The sequence below is a fragment of the Colobus angolensis genome, unplaced genomic scaffold (assembly GCF_000951035.1).
Source record: "Colobus angolensis palliatus isolate OR3802 unplaced genomic scaffold, Cang.pa_1.0 Scaffold167, whole genome shotgun sequence".
Classification (NCBI taxonomy): domain Eukaryota; kingdom Metazoa; phylum Chordata; class Mammalia; order Primates; family Cercopithecidae; genus Colobus; species Colobus angolensis.
In genome coordinates, this window is record NW_012114788.1 from 156498 (window position 1) to 177492 (window position 20995).

Sequence of the window (20995 nt, forward strand, 5' to 3'; positions counted from 1 at the left end):
CGCCCGGCTGATGCCTGATACTCGAGTTGAATTCTGAGCTGAATCCAAATGAAAGATGAGTGGCTCCTAGAGGGAGGTCATCCCAAGTTCATTTCCTGTTCATGAGCCAACAGATAACTAACTGGGTAGATCTATGTACATTTTGTGTAACATAATGAATACTTCTTGACTTGAAATAGTACTTTTTGTCCAAAAATGGAAATTTTTCCATTCTAAGATTTAAAATTTCAATATATAAAGAAGAATAAAGTACAAATTACGTGAAATCTTGCCATACAGAGGTAAAATGTATTTTTTAGTCCTTTGGCTTCTAACAGAGATAAAATATTTTGGCAGATGTTTACCCAGCCCTACCCCGTCTCCCCACAGTGTGTGGGTGTTTTTTTCCTACTCCAAAAATTGTGGTCATCTTTTTGTATCAGTAAATATCAATCAGTAATGTACATTTTGATACAAATTACTAAAACGTTCTGCAGCTGTTTGCTCTCCCACCAAAAGTTATGCCAGAAGTAGGTATAATCAGTCTAATTTTGGGGGTAAATTTTATTGATGAGTAACAGAAAAGTTTACAAATTGCAAGTTTATAGTTTAATGAACTTTTAAAATGTAAACACACTTGAAAATCCATCATCTACATCAAGAAACAAAACATTACCAGCACCCCAAGAAGCCATCCTCATGCCCCCTTAAGTCACTACTTCCGCAAGGATGACCACAGTCCTGTTACCCAATTTGTAATCTTTCCTAATGTGATAGGTAAAAATAAATATCTTATTTTAGTTTCTGGTTACTTTTCTGAAGTTACTGCTTAGATTATTTATAAAATTAATTGGGATGGGATGCAGTGGCTCATGCCTGTAATCCCAGCACTTTGAGAGGCCAAGATGGAAGGATTGCTTGAGACCAGGAGTTCAAGACCAGCCTTGGCAACATAATGAGACCCTATCTCTAGACAAAATTTTAAAATTAGCTGGGCATGGTAGCATGCACCTGTAGTCCTAGCTGTTTGGGAGGCTGAGGCGAGAGGATGGCTTGAGCCCAGAAGTTAAGGTTATAGTGAGCTGTGATCATACCACTGCACTGTAGCCTGTGAAACAGGGCAAGGCCCTGTCTCTAAATAAACAAATAAATAATCATTGTTAGGCCCAGCTTTTGGAGTTTTAATCTCCTCCTCAAGAGAAATAACTGGCATCTGTTTAAGGTTGCAGAATGTGAAATGACTTGCCATAGCTGAAAAGAAGCAAAGATTCTACAGTATGACCTTTGTGATATATTATTTTCTCAGTAAATAGTTTCTTTGGGACAAGCACTGTGATTTAAAAAATAAAAAGCATCTGAGTTTTCTTTGAAGAGACAAATTTGCTGGAAAGATCAGTACTTTCTGCTGCTGGAGAGTATATTGTTGATAAACGTGAATGAGGATATGAATAAGGCTAGAAGCTGACCTCTGCTGGAAGTTTCTGGTATGATTTGGAGGAAGGAGCACTAGTCTTCCCTGATGGCTGCTAGCCTTTCATTTAGTTCAAGCCTGCCTGCCTCTAGCTTTTCCTTGCAACTTCTCTTTTCATTTTTCTTGTGCTATTTTCTGCTGTGATAGCAAACTTTGCCTAACAAAATGTGAAGTTTTCTGTGTGACATTAACTTAATAAACATTCTAGCAATTGACTATTAAAATGAAATGTGCAAAAACAATTTGCCAGGTTGTATCTTATCACAAATATAGTCATGTGCTGCATAACAACATTGCAGTCAACAACAGAACACATATAGACAGTGGTCCTGAAAGATGATAATACTGTATTTTTACTGTACCTTTTCTACGTTAGATATACAAATACTTAGCATTGTGTTACAACCACATACAGTACACAGTATGGTAACCTGCTATACAGGTTTGTAGCCTGGGAGAAATAGGCTATACCATATAGCCTTGGTGTGTAGTAGACTATGCCATCTAAGTTCATGTAAGTACGCTCCACAATATTTGCACAGGCAAAATCGCCTAATGATCGTTTCCTAGAATATGCCCCCGTTGTTAAGCGACACATGACTGTAATGAAATTCAGTCCTGGAAGGAAGAGAAGAAGTAACTGGCTGTTCTGTTTTTCTCCAGGAATCGACAAGGAGAACGTTGAACTCTCCCCTACCACTGGCCACTGTAACAGTGGACGAACTCGCCACGGATCCGCAAGCCAAGTGCAGAAGCAAAGAAGTGCTGGCAGTTTCAAACGTAATAGCATTAAGAAGATCGTGTGAAGCTTGCTTGCTTTCTTTTTTAAAGTCAACTTAACATGGGCTCTTCACTAGTGACCCCTTCCCTGTCCTTGCCCCATCCCCCCATGTTGTAATGCTGCACTTCCTGTTTTATAATGAACCCATCCAGTTTGCCATGTTGCCAGATGATCAACTTTTGGAAGCATTGCCTAAATTTAATGCTGCCTTTTCTTTAACTTTTTTTCTTCTACTTTTGGCGTGTATCTGGTATATGTGAGTGTTCAGAACAACTGCAAAGAAAGTGGGAGGTCAGGAAACTTTAACTGAGATCATCTCAATTGTAAGAGAGGATAAATTCTTGAATACTGCTACTGCTGGCCAGCAGTGAAAGCCATTTGCACAGAGCTCTGCCTTCTGTGGTTTTCCCTTCTTCATCCTGCAGAGTAAAGTGTTAGTCCTATTTATACACTTTTCAAGATACAAGTTTATGAAAGAAATAGTATTATAACCCCAGTACGTTTAATCTTTTAGTTGTGGACTTTTTTTTAACCTTACAAAACTGAAAGAACCATAAAGGTCAAGCCTCAGTGACTTGACACCATAAAGCCACAGACAAGGTACTTGGCAGGGGAGGGCAGGGAAATTTCATATAGTGGATTCTTAAGAAATACTAACACTTGAGTATTAGCAATAATTACAGGAAAATAAGTGTGACCACATGTATCTTAACATTACTGAATTAAAACTATGGCTTCTAAGTCCTTATCCAAACTCAGTCATCCAAACTAGTTTATTTTTTTTCTCCAGTTGATTATCTTTTAATTTTTAATTTTGCTAAAGGTGGTCTTTTGTTTTTTGTAAACCAAAACTATACTAGGTATAGTAATTTTATATATATATATATATATGTCTACTTTTCCCTCCCCCTCTTCTTTCCTAAATAATTCTGAGCAGGGTAATCAGTGAACAAAGAGTTGAAAATTGTTCCCAGAAGGTAATTTTCATAGATATTTGCATTAGCTCCATAGCAAAATGGAATGGTACGTGACATTTAGGGTAGCTGATATTTTTATTTTGTTAAATAATTTCCAAGAATAGAGTATGGTGTATATTATAAATTTCTTTGATAAGATGTATTTTGAATGTCTTTTAATCTTCCTCCTCCTCTCCAAAAAAATCGGAAACCTCTTTAAGAAAACATGTAGGTTATATATGCTAGAATTGCATTTAATCACTGTGAAAAGACTGGTCAGCCTGCATTAGTATGACAATAGGGGGGCCATTAGAGTTGCTGCTATACGGGTGGTATGGATTATCATGGCATTGGAATTTTCATAATAATGCAGATCCAATTTCTTTGTGGTACCTGCAGTATACAAAATAATTTTACTTCAGTGAGCATATTGGTATCTGGATGTTCCAATTTAGAACTAAACCATATTTATTATGAAAAGATATTAATCCCTCTACTCCCAGGTTCCCTTTATATGCTAAGATATAATGACTGAGAGGGGGAAAAATAAACCTAGGGGAGAGGGGAGTTTCCTGTAGTGCTGTTTCATTAGAGGATTTCAGTAAATTAAATTCCACAGCTAATTCAATAAATAATGGTACATTTAAGTGTTCTGATTTTAATAATGCACATTTCACATTTATCCACACAGTAACAATGTAATATGTTAATGTAAATAAAATTGTTTTTGATACTCAGAAATAACAAGAATTTAATTTTTTTAATTTGTTTACAGTCCTGGGAAAAGTAAGAATTATTTGCCAAAATAAAAGGAAGGAAAACCATAGTGTTCTTAGTGAGTTTAACATAGAATTATTGGAAATACTGAAGACAGGTGCAATTTACTAAACTTTTGTTTTTAAACTATTGTAGAGGCTGCATTAGAAGAAAATGTCTGTAATGACAGAGCAACTAAGACTATATAAAAAAGCTGAAATTAGAACTGAGTTTAGAAATAGATCAGTAACCCAGTGCCAAGGATGCCAAGCTGCCATCATGGTCTTGGCTCTCCCACAACCCAGTGTTTCTGGGGTAAGTTTCACAGTTTCTAGGCCCTGGAATAGCAGGCAGTGTAAGCCTTTGATAACTTTAGTTCCATGTTTTTCTTTTTTTTTGTTTGTTGGTTTGGTGCGTATGATAGTGGGTGTTATGCTATTTTGCTGTTCCATCAAAATAGAGAAAACTTGCAGAGGTTTACTGTTAAAAATATTGATATTTCCATAAACAAGTTTACCAAGGTATAGTATTTCATACCCCCTGAAATGATCAGCGTTGGCACAAATCAAAATTGAGCTGCTTTTGAAATGCAGAAATACCTTTGACTAGTAAGTACATCCTAGGAATTTGAAAACTTACTAAGGTTTAAAATTTACCTTGTTTAAATAAATTCTGACTTTTGAGGAAAATCTAGCTTTCCAAGTAACTAAAATACACATGAGATAAACCTCTCACCACTATGTGTCCCCTGAGAAATGCAACACTTTTTTAGTCTTCATACTTGTAATCTGTAAAAGAAATTCTGAAGTTTAGAGCAAGTTGCCCATTTTTGTGTAATTGACATAAGTTCTGTTAAGAATATTATAAGTAATTTGTTTCGGTTTGTAGATGTTTCCCCTGACTTGTTAAAGAGGAAAACAGGAACTCAGTCATGTTTTTGTCCTGGATAATCTACCTGTTATGCCAGTACTCACGTCTGAGGGGCGTGCCCTTAGTTGCCAAGATGCAGATGCAGTTCACTAGATTTGGGGCAAAGTGGCTACAGCTCTATCTTCCATTCACTCAACACCTGTTCATGACTGAGCCAGGTGCCCAGGACACATCCTAAACAGTCAGCTTCTATCCTGTGTCCTAGTCGGGGAGACAGAGTGCCAGCCAGCAACCCTCCCAGGTTTGTAGGTTTTAGGGGTTTTCAGTGTTGTTTGGGGTTTTTGTTTTTCGGTTTTGTTTCTACATCCTTCCCCGACTCCCAGGCATAATGAGGCATGTCTTACTCAATGTTATGCAATGGATTTAGGCAAAAATTCATTCTTAGTGTCAGCCACACAATTTTTTTTTAATGCAGTATATTCACCTGTAAATAGTTTGTGTAAAATTTGACAAAAAAGTATATTTACTACACTGTAAATACATGTGATGATATATTGTATTATTTTGCTTTTTTGTAAAGCAGTTAGTTGCTGCACATGGATAACAACAAAAATTTGATTATTCTCGTGTTAGTATTGTTAACTCCTTTTTGCGACTGCGTTACATCATTTAAAGAAAATGCTGTGTATTGTAAACTAAAATTGTATATGATAACATACTGTCCTTTCCATCCAGGCCTAAACTTTGGCAGTTCCTTTGTCTACAACTTTGTTAATACTGTAAGCAGTTGTACGCCAGCAGGAAAAATACTGCCCAACAGACAAAATTGATCATTGTAGGGGAAAATTGTAGAAATCCATTTCAGATCTTTATTGTTCCTCACCCCATTTTCCTCCTTGTGTATGTACTTTCCCCACCCCCCTTTTTTTAAGTAAAATGTAAATTCAATCTGCTCTAAGATATGAGGAGTTATTTAATTTCTTCACATGTATCAAGCTCTGTTTTCTTACTTCCCCCCAGTCCTCCCAATCTTTTGAAACATTAAGGCCATTTTCTTTAAGGATGTTTTTGGCTCTCCTACTCCCCATGAGAAAGATCCACTTCCAGAACTTCTCCACACTAAAAGTGAAATATTTTGGTGAAATACTTTTTTAGGGCCTGCCAAACTCAGGTGAGTCTATTCTCTGGGATCGGCTGGCTTCTGTTAAAATGAAGCCAGTCAGAAATGTCCAGGGCATCCCAAGATTGACCAGAGGGCAGTTCTCTCCAATTTTTCAGCTTTCCTGCTGTAGAATCTTCTTAAACGTGTACACAGTATAAACCACCTCCCCTGGCTCAGCTGCCCCATGTTACTATTTCACTTACTTGATTATGTGGAGTACCTCCCCCAATCAGTGGAGAAAGAACATAACCCACACCCAGTGGGCAAGACAGAGCTATCCTCAGAAGGGTAACAGTGTCCGATATTGAATAAAGGACTAAAAAAGACCATGTGACAGATACCTGCAGGTCTGAGGCAAGTACTGGTCTGTTTATGGGCAGGCTTAGAAAGCAGGGTTACCTCACCTGGAGAGCTTGCTAATACACTGGTCCCCATCCCAGTCCCCCGAGGTAGAGGCAAACTCTCCAAAGATGGGCTGTTGGGAGAAAGAGTGTGTATTTAAACTTCTTAAGCGATTTTACTGAGCACCCAGTGGTTTAAAGACCACTGGAGTAGAGAACTGAAAACTCAAATACTGCAAATAGCTGCCTTTTCCCTGTAGCCTAAAGCATCTTAGTCCAAACTAGGGGATGTTTTTAGGGTAGTGACCCTCTAGATCAGAGCTCTCCCTTCCTGGACAACAAGCTTCCTGAGGACATGGGCCACTTAGTACATCTTGTATGGGCCTCTCTGCCTGTTGTTTGCTTTGCTTTCTGGGACACCCTTAGGCTAGTCTAGCAATTCCAAACCTGCCTGGCTTGAAGAGCTGATTCCCATGGGATTTTGAGGAGGGGCCAGAGGTTCTGGAATAATAGTAAAAAACCTACAACCAAGTGGTAGCATCTCAGTACTCCTCTTCTTCCACAAAGTAGTCCATCCCCACCATCACCAAGGGAAGCCCCTAGTGGTGGCAGGCATCTTGGGAATTTACCTTCATTACTAATCATCCCTTGACTACCAGTGGCACTTCTTAACCTGCTCACTGCCCATCAGAACAGCCTCCGACAGAGCTGCATCCAAATTCTTTAAAGGGCAATTAATTGCCCCAAGTAATCTGCCAAACCTGTCTTCATTAGAAAATCAGTCTTCATATTCAGGTGAGTTCCACTTAAGACCCTTCTAGCTGCCATTTTAAAAGAAGCCCTTTTGCAATGTTGATTATGTTTCTGTAAGTATTAGAACCAGCCGGGCGCAGTGGCTCACGCCTGTAATCCCAACACTGGGAGGCCAAGGCGGGCGGATCACTTGAGGTCAGGAGTTTGGGAAACACGGTGAAACCCCGTCTACTAAAAATACAAAAATTAGCTGGGCATGGTGGCTCATGCCTATAAGTCCCAGCTACCAGGTGGCTGAAGCAAGAGAATCACTTGAACCCGGGAGGTGGAGGTTGCAGTGAGCTGAGATTGCCTGAGATTGTCTTAAAAAAAAAAAAAAAAAAAAAAACTACAGCAACATAGTCACTGTTGGTTTGAATCTCTCACATTTTGTTCTTTCAGAAGTGCTGGCTAATCATAAGTTTCGTAAAGTAATGTGGAGTTATAATTTTAATCAGTTGGTTTGGCTTTTTAAAAAAAATTATCTTCTAAAAATCTGTTTATACTGTGTGTGTGCATACGTACTACATATGCATATGTGGATGCATATTTTTCTATCCTAGCAATTATAAATGTTTTGAGTCTGGCCCAAAGTTGAAGTAGAAAGAAATTGATGGTAAAGAGATACTGTCTTTGTAATTTGTGAATGGAAGGCAGCTTGATACATTTTACCTACATTGGGTCAAATTATTTTGTCTTTTAAAATTTTCTCAAAAAGATCATATTGCAAAATTATTCTAGGTCCTTTACTATGTCTTTATGCTGACAGTCAAGCTAGTAGTGATCAAGGGCATTAAGCTTCTGGGGTTACAAGGTTCAGAACTTTCCCCACTGGCCACTTCCTCCATATAAAATAAGACAGTCACATTGGAATCTTAATAGGGCCCTTTGCTGCTGAGAAGTTCAGAAAGCATTGCCTAAATTAATATTTTTAAAGGAAGAAAATGTTGACAGATGTAACCTTAGCTGATTGTTCAAAGAAACATTTTCCGTTGGTTATAATTGTAAATACAAAAGAAGAAAGCTTGGCCTTTGCCCTCTATGACCTCATGACTTACTGGGGAAAACAGCCACACAAACAATGACCATAGTGTCCCAGGGTGTGGATGGGGTTCTTAGAGGGTCATGGAGTGACTGGCATGGTTGGCAACTGAGGAGGTAGGTCTTGAAAAATGACCAAGAAGTTTGTCCAGGTTGAAATGTGTCCAGTGAGCAGCTGAAAATAGAGTTTTGGAGTATTTAATGGACACAAGGTAATCAAGGCCATTAAGAGACTGGCCCAGAGACGGATCACGAGGTCAGGAGATCGAGACCATCCTGGCTAACACAGCGAAACCCCGTCTCTACTAAAAATGCAGGCATGGTGGCGGGCGCCTGTAGTCCCAGCTACTTGGGAGGCTGAGGCAGGAGAATGGCATGAACCTGGGAGCAGAGCTTGCAGTGAGCTGAGATCACACCACTGCACTCCAGCCTGGGTGGCAGAGCAAGACTCCGTCTCAAAAAAAAAAAAAAAAAAGAGAGACTGGCCCAGGGAGGGCAAGTAGCAAAGAAATGTTTAAGCAGAAAGCAGCACAACACAGATTGGCTTCTCGTGTTATTTTTCTCCATTCTTTTGTCCCACGTTGGGCAATGCAGCCTAATTTTCTACATTTAAAAAGTATATAGGCCAGGCGCAGTGGCTCACACCTGTAATCCCAACACTTTGGGAGGCCAGGGCGGGCAGATTACCTGAGGGCGGGAGTTCGAGACCAGCCGGACCAACACGGAGAAACCCCATCTCTACTAAAAATACAAAATTAGCTGGGCGTGGTGGCACATGCCTGTAATCCCAGCTACTGCGGAGGCTGAGACAGGAGAATCTCTTCAACCGGGAAGCAGAGGTTGCAGTGAGCCGAGATTGTGCCATTGTACTCCAGCCTGGGCAACAAGAGCGAAACTCAGTCTCAAGGAAAAAAAAAAAAAAAGGTACATGAAAATATGTCTTAGTCCCAGACCACAAAAATAGCAACACTTTTTCTATCCTAGCAATTATAAATGTTTTGAGTCTGGCCCAAAGTTGAAGTAGAAAGAAATTGATGGTAAAGAGATATTCTTTGCAATTTGGTAATTTGTAAATGGAAGGCAGAAAGGAATTAGGTGATCTGTGCCTTCATTAAAAAAGACTCCACAGGCCGGGCGCGGTGGCTCACGCCTGTAATCCCAGCACTTTGGGAGGCCGAGGCGGGCGGATCACGAGGTCAGGAGATCGAGACCATCCTGGCTAACACAGTGAAACCTGTTCTTTCCTTAAAATAGACTCCACAGGCCGGGCGCGGTGGCTCACGCCTGTAATCCCAGCACTTTGGGAGGCCGAGGCGGGCGGATCACGAGGTCAGGAGATCAAGACCATCCTGGCGAACACAGTGAAACCCCGTCTCTACTGAAAATACAAAAAAATTAGCCGGGCGAGGTGGCGGGCGCCTGTAGTCCCAGCTTCTAGGGAGGTTGAGGCAGGAGAATGGCGTGAACCCGGGAGGCGGCGGAGCTTGCAGTGAGCAGAGATCGCGCCACTGCACTCCAGCCTGGGCGACAGAGCAAGACTCTGTCTCAAAAAAAAAAAAAGACTCCACAAATACTACCCTTACTCATATCTAGGATTCTACAGAAGACAAAAATTCGTTATCAAAATACCAAGTCTTTTTTAATGTGCAGCAGTCAGTCATTCAGCAAAACATTTTCTGAGTGCCTTGTTGTCACTCAGTTTGAGCACCAGCAGTTCTTGGGAAAGATTTCTGATCTTCCATTGGCTGAGAGCCCTTCTATTGCTTCTGTGACAGCTTCTCTATACAACAACGTTGTAATCATCAACTATCTTCCTATGTCCCTGGTTAGGACTATGAGCCTCCCAGCGTAGGGAACATGCATTGTTCAAAGGTGCTCAGTAGATAGTTGTTGAATAATACTGAAGGCTTTATGTTATAAAGAACTATATAAATAGAATAATGGGAAAAAAACCCCATTCACCATAGCAACCCCAATGCAAAATCCCTAACAAAATAAAGGTGACCTGTGTAATAAAGACCTATTGAAAATTCTAATCCAGACCCTTGAGATTTCACCCATCAGTAAAATTTCCAAAATACATTTCATCAACTTGCGCATTTAGAAACCAGAAAAAATATATCTAACGTTGTTTTTTGTAAAATGCCATTTCAACTCTGAGTAGCGGGGGAGGGAATCACAGGATAAAGTACAGTTCTTTAAAACGAATTAGTTTTGCTTTATAAAAGTCACTATGTTGTTTTCAATTTTCTCTCATTGCTGCTTATTTTTCTCCGCACAGCACTGCTCAGCACGCAGGCATGTGAGGGGGCTGGGCTGAAAGGAGACTGCAGCAAATGGAGAGACAGACCACAGTCCTGAGTTGGAAAGCTGAATATCGTTGAATGCCAGATCTTCCAAAATAAATGAACTGGCTTAATACAATTCTGATCAAGATGCCAACAAGAAGAGAGTGTATCCAGACAAAATGATCTTTGGAAAATATTCTTCACCTTGTGGAATAAACAGGAAAGCATGGCTAACAACGGGTAGTCGAAAAGTTTCCTTACTAGATAGTAAAACAAATTTTTAAATGCTTAAATACTAATGGTAATTAGAGTATATAGAGTGGAACAGGCTAGAAGGTCCAGATTATGCTTTGATTTTTTTATTTAAAAAGAAAAGCATGAGTAATTCCAAAAGTGTATTGGCTTCAAAGCCACAAAAGCTTATTTCTCACCTCTGCTACATGTCCATCACCTGTTATCAGGAGGCTCTGCTCACCCTGATTTCCTGGGACTCCAGACTGAGTGATCAGCCATATCTGATCACTCACTCATTTGATCTACAGATTGCCAGCCATCATGCCAGAGGGAAGGAGCTCAGGCTACACTGTCCAGCCACTGTGGTGATGGAAATGTTCTGCTGGAAGCTGAAACAGAGGGGTTCCATTTTCTTTTTTTTTTTTTTGAGACGGAGTCTCGCTCTGTTGCCCAGGCTGGAGTGCTGTGGCCGGATCTCAGCTCACTGCAAGCTCCGCCTCCCGGGTTTAGCCATTCTCCTGCCTCAGCCTCCCGAGTAGCTGGGACTACAGGCGCCCGCCACCTCACCCGGCTAGTTTTTTGTGTGTTTTTTTTTTTTTTAGTAGAGACGGGGTTTCACTGTGTTAGCCAGTATGGTCTCGATCTCCTGACCTCGTGATCCACCCGTCTCGGCCTCCCAAAGTGCTGGGATTACAGGCTTGAGCCACCGCGCCCGGCCTCCATTTTCATTTGTCACATTAGCAAAGATATACTTAATATTGGTGCAGGTCCAGAGTGTGGTGCAATGAGTTCTTCCTGCACTTGGCCTCATCTTTCTGTATTACCAGTTCCATATCTGCACTGTCCAGGACAGTGGCCACTAGCCACATGTGGCCATTGAACACCTGAAATGTGGTTAGTGAGAATGGGGAACTAAACTTTTATATTAATTAAATGTGAATAGTTAACATTTGGCTACTGACTGCTAGACTGGACAGAGCAGCATCTGGAAGCTCTTGCATCAGCAATTAAAGGCTTGAGGCCAGATGTACAGTCACTTCTCACAGTCACTGCCAGAACTTGACACACAGCTTCACAAAGTCACAAGGGTCAAAAATCAGCATCTTCCTCTGTCCAAAAGGAAAAGAGCTGGAAACGTTGGCCAAGAACATTAATGACTCCTAATGACTCCTACAACTGGGAAGGGCTTTGTAAGCTTAAAAGCAGTGTAAGTGCTGGGTGCAGTGGCTCATGCCTGTAATCCTAGCACTTTAGGAGACCGAGGCGGGTGGATTGCCTTAGCTCAGGAGTTCAAAACCAGCCTGGGCAATATGGGCCTGTCTACTAAAATACAATACATTTCCGGGTGTGGCGGTATGTACCTGTAATCCCAGCTGCTCAGGAGGCTGAGACAGGAGAATCGCTTGAACCCAGGAGGCGGAGGTTGCAGTGAGCTGAGATCATGCCATTGCACTCCAGCCTGGGTGACTCCATCTCAAAAAGAAAAAAAAGGCAGTGTAAATTTAAAAGCAGAAATCCTAAGCGTCCTGTATTGACTTCCTAACATTAAAATGTCCCCATGTCCAAAAAAATTACACACAAAATTAAAAGGTCAACCAACAGGGAATTATAAAGAGTTCATAAAAATCCATCTAAAGAAAACACCTAAGTAGAAAGAAGAATTGGCAAAGAACATGAATGGCCAATCCACAGAAATACTGTACCAACTCCTATTTATGATGAAAAAGGTCATCACACTCATTAGTAAAAAAAAAAATGCAAACTGAAACAATGGGATGCCTGATAAAATTTTCATTGTCACATTAGCAAAGACATACTTAACTAATACTTGGTGCAGGTCAAGAATGTGGTGCGATGAGTTCTTCCTGCACATGGCCTCATCTCTCCATATCACCAGCCTTAAAAATGTCCATACTGGCCAGGTGCGGTGGCTCATGCCTGTAATCCCAGCACTTCAGGAGGCCAAGGCAGGCAGATCACCTGAGGTCGAGAGTTTGAGACCAGCCTGACCAACACGGAGAAACCCCATCTCTACTAAAAATACAAAATTAGCTGGGTGTGGTGGTGCATGCCTGTTAATCCCAGCTACTCAGGAGGCTGAGGCAGAAGAATCACTTGAACCTGGGAGGCGGAGGCTGAGGTGAGCCGAGATTGCGCCATTGCATCCAGTCTGGGCAACAAGAGCGAAACTCCGTCTGAAAAAAAAAAAAAAATTCCATACCATTTGCCCTGGTAATCAGGAATCTAGCCCAGAGAAACAAATGGCAAAAGAGTGAAGATTTTCATCAAAGTATTATAATATCAGAAAACCTGAAGACAACCAAAATGTTGGTTAAATTATCTACATTCATCCCGCACCTTCTGGAGGCTGACCACTTCCTTATGCAGCCTTTAAAAATGTCCTAATACGGGACATGGATGCAGCTGGAAACCATCATTCTCAGCAAACTATCGCAAGAACAGAAAACCAAACACCGCATGTTCTCACTCATTGGTGAGAATTGAACAATGAGATCACTTGGACACAGGAAGGGGAACATCACACACTGGGGCCTGTCGTGGGGTTGGGGGAGGGGAGAGGGATAGCATTAGGAGATATACCTAATGTAAATGACGAGTTAATGGGTGCAGCACACCAACATGGCACATGAATACATGTGTAACAAACCTGCACGTTGTGCACACGTACCCTAGAACATAAAGTATTAAAAAAAGGCCTAATAATATTTAAATTTTGGGAGGGGACTTCCAATAAAATCAAGAGTTTTAAAACCACATAAGAGGGCTAATTCCCAATTACGTAAATACAAATATATGTATATAGTTTTTGCATAGGATAAAGAAAAGGAAATATATTCAATGTTAATATGTATGGCTCACATTCCTTTTTGTGTCTATTTTCTTTTTTTTTTTTTTGAGACGGAGTCTCGCTCTGTTGCCCAGGCTGGAGTGCAGTGGTGCAATCTCGGCTCACTGCAAGCTCCACCACCCGGGTTCACGCCACTCTCCTGCCTCAGCCTCCCAAGTAGCTGGGACTACAGGCGCCCGCCACCATGCCCAGCTAATTTTTTGCATTTTTAGTAGAGACAGGGTTTCACCGTGTTAGCCAGGATGGTCTCTATCTCCTGACCTCGTGATCTGCCCGCCTCGGCCTCCCAAAATGCTGGGATTATAGGTATGAGCCACCGCGCCCGGCCTTTGTGTCTATTTTCTAAGCATTTTACAATGATCATTATTGCTTCGAAAACAAAAAGGGTTTTAAGAGATGAGGATAATGCTTACTTTTAATTGTACTAAAAAGGGTGTTTATGAGAGCAGAGTTTATTTAGGTATTACATTAACTACCACCTCTTGGATGTTTTTACCTTTATCTTTTTCCTTTTATCAAAAGGTAGCTCTTTACCTAATTTGGATTACAGGGAGCTGGGTTTATTTTCCTTCCTTAGGGGAGTGTCAGCATAACTAGTTTAGAGTGGTGCAGGTGAACTGCTGTCAACTCCGTAGGCCAACCCCAAACCTTCACCGTTGTTTTATAACTTCTACTCAACAGCTTGCAACCTTTCAAGGTTAACAAGGTTGATGGGGAATAGTCCTTGCTCTCAAGCAGCTCTCAGGTGGCCAGGTGCAATGGCTCACGCCTGTAATCCCAGCATTTTGGGAGGCCAAGGCAGGTGGATCACCTGAGGTCAAGAGTTCAAGACCAGCCTGGCCAACATGGTAAAACCCCATCTCTACCGCAAATACAAAAAATTAGTAGCCAGGCGTGGTGGCTCACATCTGTAATCCCAACACTTTGGGAGGCCGAGGTGGGTGGATCACCTGAGGTCGGGAGTTCAAGACCAGCCTGACCAACATGGAAAAACCTGTCTCTACTAAAACTCCAAAATTAGCCAGGGATGGTGGCATGTGCCTCTAATACCAGCTATTTGGGAGGCTAAGGCACAAGAATTGCTTTGAACCTGGGAGGCAGAGGTTGCAGTGAGCTGAGATCGCACTATTGCACTCCAGCCTGGGCAACAAGAGCGAAACTCCATCTAAAAGAAGAAAAAAAAGCCAGGCGTGGTGACGGGCACCTTGTAATCCCAGCTACTCGGGAGGCTGAGGCAGGAGAATCACTTGAACATTGCAGAGGTTGCAGTGAGCTGAGATCACGCCATTGTACTCCAGCCTAGGCAATAAGAGTGAGACTCCATCTCCAAAAAAAATACATGGTGAAGGATGTGCATACTTAACTATAATTCAGTCATTTTCCTCACCTCTTTGGGCTTCCAGGCACCTGTTCCCTCTCCTCCTACGGCTCTGACAGCACTTCCTACACCTGCCTCTTAACTCTCGGCTCTTTACCCTGTGTCTGTTTTCCTAATCTTGGAATGATCCCATTATCCCTGAGAAGACAGCTGGGTGCCCTGGCCAGGGGAGACAGCCCTTGGGCAGGACATCCCTGTGTGTGCATCATGAACACACTGTAGAGTCTGCAAAGTTCTGTGAGGGCAGAGCAGTAAGGGCAGCTGACTCAGGGAAGGCTTAAGGGGGTGGCGTTTGAAGGATGGCAGTGGCGGTGGTGGAGGGGGGACAATCCAGGCAGAGGGAACAGCATATGCAAGGCAAGCCAGGCATTTCACTGATCAATTCCATGTTGAGTCACTGTCTTGGAGTCTATGCCACACAATGCTTGGGATATAGTAAGTGCTCAATAAATGTAAACTGAGTATAGTAGATGATGTTGCTGCTCAGCCATGTTTTACAGAACAGAGAGCATCAGGCTGTAAAGGGCCTTCCTGCTTGTCGCTCACCCTGAGGACTGAGTTTTTCTTTTAGGCAGAAGTGGGCAGTAGAGGAGGCTCAAAGCCAGGGAATGTGAGTGGATTTGACTCACCGAGGACACTGCTTCCTAAGCCAGGAGGGAAATATTGGTGCCCTGCCTGGAAGTTAGTTTCAGGGGCCATTTCTGCAGCTGACAGTAGGATCTGGAGCCCTGTTGGGTAGAATAAGTTAGGTTTTGACATTTCTTCTTAGAATCCTGGAAGGAATTTTAGCAATCCTGCTTCTAAGGGTCAGAGAAGATTCTGGATACCCCTCACATCAAGAGCTCATGCAGCAGAGGAAAGATGAGGTCTCAAGATGCCCCTCTGCACCCCAAGTGTGCCCTAGTCCAGCCAGGGTCGTCAGCACTCCAAAGGCAGGGCTGGCTGTGTCTCCAAGCAGGGGCCTCTCTGCTTTTGCTCACAGAAACATATTTTGGGATCAGTGAAGAAGGAAAATAAGTTCACAGCACCTTCTTCCCCTTCAAATTGTTATTTTTTCTTGGTTTTTAAAAAAAAAAAAACCCAGCAGGTTGTGAACAGGAAGTTACTGAATCCTGCCCCATTTCCAGACAACATGGACAATGAAATCAAGGCTCACAGATGAAAATACAGAAATGTTCCCCCTTTTAGACTGGTTCTAAACTCCATACCGACACACATAATCACCCAGGTGCCAGTACTGTGCCAAGCACTGGGCGAGGCATGACACAATCTTTTTTAAATTAAAACCCTGGAGGACCTCTGCAAGGTAGAAAAACTGAGGCTTAGAGAAATTAACCTGTCCAGAGTCATGGGGCTAAACGAGCAACAGATGTTGGTGCCCAGCTCAGCTGTTTTGAATTCCAAAGCCTGGCTCTTAATAATCTTTGATAACTTCCACATGGTATTTGTACCATCCGTATTCATTTCTCATGGCTGCTGTGCTAGCTCCCACAAACTTGGTGGCTTAAAACACCAGAAATTTATTCTGTAACAGTTCTGGAGGCCAGAAGGCCCAAATCCAGGCGTCAGCAGGGCTGTGGGCCCTCCAGAGGCTCTGGGAGGGATTCTGCTCCTTGCCTCTCCCAGCTTCTGATGGCTGCACCACTCCAATCTCTGCCTCTGTGGTCACATTACCCTCTCTTTATGTGTCAAATCTGCCTCTGATCCATCTTAAAGATATGTGTGATTGCATTAAGAGTCTATCTCGCTAACCCAGAATAACCCCCCTGTCTCCAGATCCTAGTTTGTTGTTTTGTTGCTGTTGTTAGTTGTTTTGTTGTTGTTGTTGCTTTTGTTTTGTTTTGTTTTGGAGACAGGCTGGAGTGTAGTGGCATGATCTGGGCTCACAGCAACCTCTGCCTCCTTGGCTCAAGCCATCCTCCCACCTCAGCCTCCTTAGTAGTTGAGACTACAGATACACGCCACCATGCCCGACTAATTTTTGTATTTTCTAGTAGAGACAGGATTTCATCATATTGCCTAGGCTGGTCTCAAATTACTGGGCTGAAGCAATCTGCCTGCCTCAGCCTCCCAAAGTGCTAGGATTACAGGCGTGAGCCACCGCGCCCAGCCTCCAGATCCTTAATTACATCTGCAAAGACCCTTTTTCTAATGAGGTAACATTTACAGCAGGGGTCCCAACGCCCAGACCACAGACCATTACCAGTCCATGGCCTGACAGGAACCACAGCAGGAGGTGAGCGCCGGGTGAGTGGGCATTACCGCCTGAGCTCCACCTTCCGTCAGGTCAGTGGCATTAGATTCTCATAGAAGTGGGAGCCCTATTGTGAATGGCACATGAGAGGGATCTAGGTTGCATGTCCCTTATGAGAATCTGAAGCCCGATGATCTAAGTTGGAACAGTTTCACCCCTAGACCCTCTTCCCCCGACTTGTCTGAAACCAGTCCTTGGTGCCAAAAAAGGTTGGGGACCACTGATGTACAGGGATTGGGACATAGTTATCATTTAAGGGGGCATTTTTCAGGCTACCACACCATATTTGTCCATCCCTTAATTTATTCCTACACAGACCCTAACTATGTGTGTATGGGCATTATTTAGGAGCTACAGAAATCAGGAGAGAAATGGGGATAGTCCCTGCTATCAGGGACCTCATGGTCACTCCTACGACCTTCTGTACAGTTTCCCAGATACTCCAGTGATAGATAACAGGGGTAAGAGATGGTAAGGATAGTCACAAGAACAATAGCTGTCACTAACCAGCAGCACTGTTCTGACACTTACATGTATGTATTAACTTACTGACTCTCACCACAGCCTTATCCACACCTGTAAGTGGGCTGCACAGTCTGTACTTTCACCTCTCCGCAGGAGCACATGAGAGAGGTGGTCAAGGGGGCAAGATGAGAGTGGTCATGAAAGGCTTCCTGTAGGAAGTGCCACTTCCACAACACAAGGACAAGAATTAGAGAAAGTGGAATTGGGTGGGAGTAGGATTGAGGCCTCCCACCCACTGAACAGAGGGAGGCAGGAGGGAGCGTGGATGCTCCCACACTAGGGTTAAGGAGTGCAGGAGAGTGTGAAGACAGTGCACAATGCCAGCTCAGGCAATGGTAGCCACTGAGTTTTCAGCAGGGGAGGGACCTGATCAAACTTGTTTCTTCCTAGAGAAGGGGCCAGATTCCCAACTGTCCCTTCCATGTATATTTCCCAGTCTATTTCCAGCCTGACAAGGCTGCTGCAGCTGTTGGAAATCCCCTGGAGAATCAGAGGTCACCTGGAGGAAGTGGAGGACAGAAGGGAGGCTCCCCGCCTTCCCACTCTATCCATGGGGACCTCTTGCTTTCCTGGAGCAACCCCCTTCACCCTGAGGTTCCCAGTCCTGCAGCCGGTCCTGACATGGATATTCTCTTGCTGCTTCTGCTCGGGGTTGCACTTTGAGCTCTTCGATTAAGGTGATGGGAGCCCTAGTGGTCCCAGGTCCACGTCCAAGGACCCAAGGACTCCATAAATTGCACCATCTCTGAGGGACCTTTGGGTAGGCACTCAGCAGGCCCTCTTGGGCTCCTAGAGCCTGGGACCTCAATGTAGATCACACTGGGCCATGACTGCCCCCATCAAGTTCAGCAAGGGGCTACTCCCCTTTCACTGTCTCCCTAGCATACCCGACACAACATAGGTGTGCCACAAAAACGTGACAACCCCAGAAAGAATGCCTGTGATGTGCTATGCTGGCCCCAGCAGCACAGCGGTGAGCAAGAGACCCAGTGCCACTGGTGGGTGAGGCAGGTGTCCTTCAAACCATCGCCCACCAGAGACAAAACTGCAGAGACCTGGGCAAGGAGAGTAGGGTCAGGGAAAGCTCTCTTGGGGGATTTTTGAATTTGTGATGATCCTATCTTTGACAAGAACTGGCTAATCTCGTGGTGGGATCCTGTCTTGGTTCACTTGGGGTTTGTTCATGCTCAGGTCTGAGGTCCCCGCCTCTGCCAGCTGAAGTGGGTGAGTCTTCCAGCTCCCCTGTCCCCAGTAAGGGGGCATTCAATGCCAGGCAGAGCGCAGAGAGCCACTTCTGCAGCCCCCACCAGGGGGCAGCTCCAGCTCCTGGCCATCTCCTTTCTGTGCTGAGCCCCTTGGGTGAGAGAAAACCGCACAAGCTGACCTTGGACGAACTAATATCGGGGTCCCAGGGGCAGGCAGCAGCCCCCAGCTTCCACTCCCTACCTCCTTGCCGGGGAGCTGGCTGAATCTCCAGCAGCCAGTCTCTCCCTGCCAACCACCCGTCCTTATTCTCCATTTCCACCTCCATTTTGCAGAGTAGGTCGGGGGAAAGCAGCATTGCTTAGATTCGCTCTCATCTTCAGTCGCCCTAAAAGGAAGGCACTATTATCCCCACTGTATAGGCGAGGAAACCAGCTAAAATATGTTAGTATCCGGCTGAGGGGCATCCAGCTAGCAGAGATGCTCTCACTCAGCCGAATACCCCCACTCCACTCCCAAGGCCTCCCCTTTCCCGCTTTCACACATTTCGGACTCCTCAATCCTCAGAACCACAGGTCTCTCTTCCCAAGAGGTGCTGCCTTTCAAAGGAGAGTAGTTAAAAGCCAGGTTCATTCCAGGAGCCAGGGCTGGAAAGAAGAGGGCCCCGCCCACCATCAGAAGGCAAATGGCAGTCCCTGCGCAGGATATATTGAGGGTTGAGCAGGAAGACCACAGAGGTACAAACCGAGGCCCAGCTACGGGAGGCCATGCAGTTCACCCCGGACTCCCACTACATTGCTCCTGGCTCCTCACACAATGGGCGGGCTCATCCCCTCTGGGTGGGGCTTCCTCTGGGCCCACTCTTGGCTGGAGATCAGGGACTTGAAGGTAATTAAGACATGTCTTGCCCTGGAGGGCTTCCCAGCATGATAGGGGAAATGGGCATCCCACTAGAGAATGAAGAACTAACTGGGCATCTGGAAGAAGGGCCTAGAACTCAGAATAGAAGACAAGATGGAGTGCCATCAGGGAAGCCTTCCTGGAGGAGGAAACCTCTGTGTTGAGCAGGACAGCATAGGTGGAAGTAGCCTCAAGCAAGGCCTGGTTTTGGGTTGGGGCCGATCGTTGCCACAAAGACCTGATGTGCCCAGCAAGGAGGTGGACAGCAGAGGACAGCCCGGCCAGGTCCTGCAGGGCCCCGAAGGGGGGCTGGGAAGTTAGTACAAGCTGGGGTGGAGGCTCCGCTGAGCACTAATGGGAGGAGGCCAAGGTCCTGACCTGGAGCCTGCAGACACCAGGACAGAGATTCTGTCCTGGACTCTCTGAGCTTGGGGCATGCGGGCTGCCAGGGAGGTGTGATGGTGGGCACCCGGGGAAAGGGAGGAAGCCTCCTCCAGGCGTGGGGCAGCCCTGGGTCCTGCAACAGGCAGGCCTCTGGAAGGGCCTCGCTTTTCCTCCCTTGGGCCTCATCCTGGTTTTCTCCTCACCTCCCCGTCGCAGGGTCCCGGGTCCAGGCTGGGGTTCAGTTCCCTGCTCCTCCTCTCTGTGCTCTTCCCCCCGCCCCCCCCCCGATGGCCCCACAACTGCTGTCTTGGAGTAGAGCGCCGGGAGACCGCAGCGCCGAGGTGAAGAGCGGAGTCCAGAGCCCTCCAGAGCTGGGAGCGAATCCCGGCCCTGCCTCTCGCGAGCTGTGTGGCCTAGAGAGAGTCCGACCTCTCTGGGCCTCAGCTTCCTCCGACATGAATGTAGTTACGGAACGCGCCAACGCGGGAGGCACCCAGGACATCCTGACCGCTCGGGAGACGCGAGGCGCGGCAGCGGGCACGGGCAGCGGAGAGGGGCACGACCCCGCGGAATCCTCCTTCAGGGCAGGGCCTTCGGGTGGCTCCGGGTGTCCAGGGGAAGGGGCGGGCTCTGGGACGCGGAGGGAAACTGAGGCCGCGGAGGAGGCGACCGTTGGCAGCGCGCTGCGCCTGTCGGCCCCGCGTGGACGGCCCCACTCGGGAGGACGCGGGCTCCTTTTGTCTGCAGCGTCCCCGCCGCCGCTGCCACCTCCCTCTCTCCCTCCCGCTCTCGCCACGGCCCCCGCCCTCCC

At 45.0% G+C, this 20995-nt stretch overlaps 1 protein-coding gene and 1 long non-coding RNA gene across 2 annotated transcripts in view; both read left to right on the forward strand.

Moving 5' to 3' along the window:
- Positions 1-5771, forward strand: part of NF1 (neurofibromin 1) — a 153417-nt gene extending 147646 nt beyond the window's left edge. The window contains exon 40 of the mRNA XM_011937627.1: positions 2114-5771. Coding sequence (XP_011793017.1) covers positions 2114-2256 — 143 coding nt within the window. The 3' untranslated portion in view covers positions 2257-5771. The remainder of the gene's footprint in view (positions 1-2113) is intronic.
- An 874-nt stretch (positions 5772-6645) lies between these two features.
- LOC105508718 lies at positions 6646-10674 on the forward strand. Its single transcript, XR_001001320.1, has 2 exons — positions 6646-7111; positions 10431-10674. It is a non-coding gene; the product is annotated as an uncharacterized LOC105508718 (long non-coding RNA).
- The last annotated feature ends 10321 nt before the right edge of the window (positions 10675-20995 follow it).